The following is a 5,823-nucleotide window of genomic DNA, read 5'->3' as shown; positions in this document are numbered from 1 at the left end:
ATTTCCAAGAACGATTACATTCTTTCATTATTTGTAAAAATAATGATGTGTTTGATGTATAATATTACATAGGTACATACCTTTATATATAAATAATTAAAATTTTGTTTTTTTTAAACCCTCTCTATTACGAAAACTCTCTATAACGAAAGAAATCTCTTGGTCCCTTCAGATTCGTTATAAAGAGTTTTGACTGTATATTGCACTTTGCTATCATTCAACAATATCACTACTTAAATTCAAGATTTAATTAGACCGTCCCATGAAATTGAGAGTTATTAAAAATTATTAATTATTATTTAATTTACCTTAATTTTCGGATTTCTTCAACTTCTAAACCATTATTAAGTTCTCTTTTTTCATCAGCAGGTGAACCAGCCTTTTCATAAGCTTGCCAAACATTCCAACGTATATCTCTGTCTGGACAATACTCAATGAATCTATCCGCAGTACCCCATGTCAAGGCAACTTTCCACGGACGTTTCTTAGGATTATCTCTGCAAAATTAGCATGAATAATATATTTTTTTTAATAACAAGATTAAATAATATAACATCTTACTTATTTAGTGCCATTAATGTCAAAAGGTCTTCTGGAAAATCTTTGACTAGTTGTGGATTATCTATTATTTGTTGAAACTGACTCCAAGCCATCTAAATAGTAAATATACAATATTCATTTGGATACACAATTTGGAAGTTATTACAGGTTTTTAATCCTACCAAAAATAATATTCACCTGCCACTAATTTACTCTTACAATATTCAGAACATTTATCATTATGGTTTAAATAAACACATTGTTTTGTGAGACTTAACATCAAAAAGCTTACTTACATAAAAATACATTTATTTAAGACTACAATGACCAATTTTAATCCAATTAAGATTGAAATGAAATGAAATACCAAAGTATTATAAAATGTCAAAATCATTATATTATAAAAATTACTGCCTACAGGTGAATATATTAGTTAAATTGCAACAATCAAATCAGTACCAAACATTATAAATGGGTAATAAATAAATCTTACTTCTAAACGAATTTTAAAATATTTTTGCTTGGCGCTGCATTTTTGTTTATTTGCTTTAAATGAATAATCTAATTTTTCACTAAGTTCAAGTCCATTGAGTTTTCCTTCTTTAATAAATTTATTTACAACTGCTACTTGTTCTTCTGTCAATTTAGACAAATCAGCTTTCTATAAATAACAAAAATGTACATTATTTGATGTTCATATACACAAGAGAATTAAGAATTAAGAAAATAATACTAACTTTACATGCTTCATAAATAGGTTTGCTGTTGTATTTTGTTGTATGAGACATACATGCTTTATTGTGTATTGGATAATATATTCGAGCCGGCATTACTGAACTGTCAGCTAAATATAATGTTTTTAATACAGCCCATATTTGATCAAATTTATGACTAAGATTCTCAATCGGTTCTAATACATCTTTAAATAAGTCATATTTTCCATCTTCAACTAAAAAGACAATCGGTTCATAAGTTAAGTTATACGTTTTTTATCAATCTTTACTCAAAATCATATTACCTGAGTTGAGGTAATCTTCAATATCGCGTATGCCACATTCAAAATCAATAAATTGATTACTAATTGTGTTCTCACATTTTTTGATATCTAAGCCCGTAAAACTTGGATGGTCGGCATTTACTTGTAATAGACTTTCTGTTAAATCTTTACTGATTTCTGGCAATCTAAGACAGTGAAGTTTAATTATTTATCGTAATTATTCAATATTAACAATAATTGAGTAGAAAAAGTACAATAATAAAATTAAAATTAATGTTATAACTAGTAATATTTGATATTAAAATAATAATAGTTATTTTTGCCTCTTTTGTGTGAGAAATTTTTTAATTTTCTTACTACCTAGCCCTTAAATCATTTTCAGCAGTATTTTTTATTTTGTCTCCTTGATTTACTTACAATACAATATATCCATTTCGACTAGGTACTCTGGTTAGTACACAATTCTTGTGTTTTGGTATAATGTTTTGACATAATCTTGTGCAACGTGAAACAAACAACATTTTGTAATAATAATTGATTGAAAATGTGTTGAACTATAAATTAAACTATGTACAAATCTAATTAAATACGTTTTTATGTTTAATTATTCGATTATAATAGTACAAGTAGAGCTTTAGTTTACATTTAATAATTTACTATAACAAATTGAGTAAGTATAATAATATATTATATTGAATCAATAGAATAGATGTTCGCTCTCGCAGTCTCTTTTCAAAATGAACTTTCTTATCACCTAGAAATTATCAATACTATTTTAAGGTTAATACCTACAATTATTATTATTTTATTATCAGTCATCACCAATGTTATTAATAATAATAATTATTATTATTATTATCATGATTCATGACTACAGATAATAGATATGAGTATAAGACCAAAGAAATTATAGGTCTATGGGTATTATACGTAAAATAATATCCACTTTGATTATTTATTATTATTTCATATATTATATTATGTTAGTATTAGTATAACTTTTTTGTATTATTGTTAACTGTTATTATTAATTTCTCATTAGCCACTGTTGTTTGCAGTGTTTGCACCTAAACCTGAAGGTTCAAAATTAGTATTAAATTAATATTTAAAATTTAAAAAATATAAATATAAATTATGAAATAGGCACATAATATTTATTATTTTTATTATTTTCGTAAATTATATGTTTACAAAATATTAATAATGTTTGACAAAAAGATGTTAAATGCTTTTCCTCAAATATCCCACACAAATTTAATCAATATACTGAAAGATATGCCTGGACCTAAAGACTTAGTTGTTGAACATAGACTTTTTAAGCCCCTTGAAATGTTCATCGATATGAAAAGCTTAAGGTATGATCTTTTTGAAATTATATGTTAATATAGTAAAATGTGTTTTTGTTAAAGGCTTTATGGTGTGGAAAAGGTGTTTAAACTGCAAGAATCGATTAACCCAATTACCGATCGGCAATGCGTCTTTTTGGTGTCGTCTAATCTACCAGCGACAAAAATTATTTGTGATCTCATTAACTCGTGTCTAAGTAGGACAAGCTTAGCTGAAGATATTATTAAAATCATTCTTGTTCCCAGGTCATTGATTACTATTGAAAAACAATTTGAAGAAGAAGGTGTCTATGGGTACATTCAAATATTTGAATTCCAGTGGGACTTCATTCATTTAGGAGATTCATTACTTTCATTGGAGATGATAGATTTCTACAAAAACGTGTTTGTTGAAGAAAACCAATCATTGTTATTGCCTGTTGCCAAAGCTCTGTGGACAGCTTTTATGGTTTTGGGGTTTCCTAAGACTGTGTGTGTGAATGGAAAGTCATCTACCGCTATTTATAAATTATTGAATAGATGTTTTATAGAAAGAGGAAAGCCCAACATTAACAGTGGATCATGTTTTTGTATTTTAGATAGGGATTTTGATTATGCAAGCGTTTTGTTAACTCCTTGTACATATGCCAGTCTTTTAGATCAGGTGGTCGGTATACAAAACGGTATAGTTGAAATAAAAAAAATTGATGGAACTACATCTATAAAAAACTTGTGCAACCCCGATGAAACTTACGAATATGTCAAATACAAGCAATTTGGTGATGTGTTGAATTACTGGAAATCAAAATCCAAAGAATTGCAGGATAAACTGGAAAAGAGCAAAAAACTACAGTTAGATGAAATGAAACAGTATGTTACACAAGAGTTACAGAGTGTCTTAATGTCAAAGAAAAATCTTACGTTTCATATAGATGCGTCTGAAGTAGTATCAAAAGTAATAGGTGATAAATTTATTGATTATATTACCCTAGAAAAAAATATGTTAGAAAACAGAAGTCGCAAAGAGAACTTAAACTGCATAGAAGATTTGTTGGCCTTTGGAAAGGGTAGTGCCAACAATATACTGCAGCTCATATGTTTATTTTCACAATCCCAAGATGGATTTACTTCAATAGAATTAAATAATATTAAAACAAAATTTTTACACCAATATGGTTTCAAGTATTTTGAGACATTCCATGTTTTAGAGAAAATGAATTTAATAGTAAAACATGACAATAGCTCGGTTTTAAATAGTAATTTAAATAAAATTATATCCATTAATAAAACCAAGCAAATGATGCAAAACATGATGCAGAAATTAAGGCTTGTAGATGATAGCGAGCATTGCATGAGTGCAGCATTTGGAGGGTCATATGTCCCAGCCATTGGTAAACTAATAGAGATTATGTGTAAAGAAGAAATGCCCGAGGAAGAAATTGTTAAATTATTATCTATCTATTCATTTCAAGTTAACGACTTTAAGACTGGTATAAAAACTGTATATATTATGGTAATCGGAGGTATAACATACGCTGAACAAGCGGCACTTCATTTTTTAGAAAAATCAATGAGTATAAAAATTATTATTTTCAGCACAAATATAATAAATGGAAATATTTTAATAAACTCTTGTTTGTAGTATTAATATAAATTATCCATAGATGGCAAATAATTTTTGACTTTTTACAAAAAAATGTTTAGTTATTATGTTATTTTGTGTATTTCCTAATTTCCTACACAAATGAAAAGACTAAATAAAAATATTGAATAATGCATTATTACTGTAATAGAGAATTTTAAAATGTGCAATAGTTAGTATATGTGTAAGTTTATAGTGAAAATTAAATTATTGTTTATGTATTATTTTTATTTGATTGATTTTAAGATGTTTTAGTACTAATATAAGTTATTACTATGTTGATACTTAATTATTTTGCCGTTACCTATCCAATTACTTATCACATACTAATTATTATTTATTATGTCATTATTTAAATTAATATGCATAGTTCTGTATGATATTATGAGCTATTACTAATAGGACTGAATTTTCATGTTGAATTACTAACAATGTATTTATATTTAAAATTGAATAGGTACACCCTTGATAAACAGTAAAAAATACATTTAGGAAAAAATAAAATTATATCCTTGTTTTAAAAACTTAAAAACTTATAACTATTGTTGTATTTTAATTTTAAAGATCATTTTAAAATGAGCATTAGTCCCTTTAAAATTAAAATGTGATTCACTTGATGATATGACAATTATAAACTTTAATATTAAACATAGCGAAGTTAAATGGATCTTTCAGAATGTACATTTTGGTATATTACGAGTTTGTAAGATGGAGACAGCACATGCGGGTGTAGCATTCCCTTGACTATTAATTGTTTATAACACCATTAAACAATAACAAAAATTCACCATCTTTAAAAGTTAAACATTTAAATAGTAAAAAAAAAACATTTCACTGAATAACCAGATTTTAATTTTTTTGGTTTACATTTATCTATTTGTCTTACCTATTGCCTAGGAAGAATAATTGTAAAAAAAAAAAAAAAACGATACCTACTTGATTTATTTATTTTTTTAAATTTATACTATATGTCCCTACATAAGCTTCTAAAAGTTTTGGCATAGTGATATGGAAATGATTTTTGTATTGCCTACTACTTACCATTGTACTACAGATTAGTACAGGTACCTTTAGTGTTACCCAGGCCCGTTGTAGGGGCACAAGCAAGTCGTGCGTTGCTTAAGGGCGGCATACAATTTTAAAGAAATTGAAGGCGGCAATTTTTAAATAAATATCGGTAAAGAAGAGCGGCATTAAAATGATCTCTTCAGGACGGAAAGCATCTAACGACGTGCCTGGTGTTACCTGCCTACTTAGAACTTACCTAATTTAAAACTACATTTGTATTGGATAAAAACATAATGCGAGTAGTGCTGAGT

General features: G+C 27.1%; 2 protein-coding genes across 2 annotated transcripts; one reads left to right on the top strand and one right to left on the bottom strand.

Annotated features, from left to right (window-relative positions):
* Positions 1-284: 284 nt before the first annotated feature.
* Positions 285-2,283, bottom strand: LOC111029963. The gene is made up of 6 exons (XM_022309238.1): positions 1,955-2,283; positions 1,559-1,722; positions 1,278-1,489; positions 1,034-1,201; positions 562-653; positions 285-497 (listed from the first exon to the last, which is right to left on the bottom strand). The coding sequence occupies exons 1-6, from the start codon at positions 2,056-2,058 to the stop codon at positions 305-307; spliced, it is 933 nt and encodes a 310-aa protein (XP_022164930.1). The 5' UTR covers positions 2,059-2,283; the 3' UTR covers positions 285-304.
* A 174-nt stretch (positions 2,284-2,457) lies between these two features.
* LOC111029962 (vacuolar protein sorting-associated protein 33B) lies at positions 2,458-4,645 on the top strand. Its single transcript, XM_022309237.1, has 2 exons — positions 2,458-2,892; positions 2,947-4,645. Exons 1-2 carry the CDS (start codon positions 2,741-2,743, stop codon positions 4,502-4,504), a joined length of 1,710 nt encoding a protein of 569 aa, XP_022164929.1. The 5' UTR covers positions 2,458-2,740; the 3' UTR covers positions 4,505-4,645.
* Positions 4,646-5,823: the final 1,178 nt, after the last annotated feature.

The sequence above is a fragment of the Myzus persicae genome, unplaced genomic scaffold (genome assembly GCF_001856785.1).
Source record: "Myzus persicae strain clone G006 unplaced genomic scaffold, MPER_G0061.0, whole genome shotgun sequence".
In the NCBI taxonomy this organism is placed as follows: Eukaryota; Metazoa; Arthropoda; class Insecta; order Hemiptera; family Aphididae; genus Myzus; species Myzus persicae.
The sequence above is the reverse complement of the archived record's forward strand: the minus strand, read 5'-3'. Positions and strand labels throughout refer to the sequence as shown.

Excerpts from the sequence above, each read along its gene's own strand:
- LOC111029963 (XM_022309238.1), bottom strand. The coding sequence starts at position 2,058 with ATGTTGTTTGTTTCACGTTGCACAAGATTATGTCAAAACATTATACCA. Across the intron at positions 1,490-1,558 it reads TGAAGATTACCTCAACTCAG|TTGAAGATGGAAAATATGAC; the intron begins GTAATATGATTT and ends TTGTCTTTTTAG. Across the intron at positions 498-561 it reads ACATTAATGGCACTAAATAA|AGATAATCCTAAGAAACGTC; the intron begins GTAAGATGTTAT and ends CTAATTTTGCAG.
- LOC111029962 (XM_022309237.1), top strand. The coding sequence starts at position 2,741 with ATGTTTGACAAAAAGATGTTAAATGCTTTTCCTCAAATATCCCACACA. Across the intron at positions 2,893-2,946 it reads ATCGATATGAAAAGCTTAAG|GCTTTATGGTGTGGAAAAGG; the intron begins GTATGATCTTTT and ends TTTTTGTTAAAG.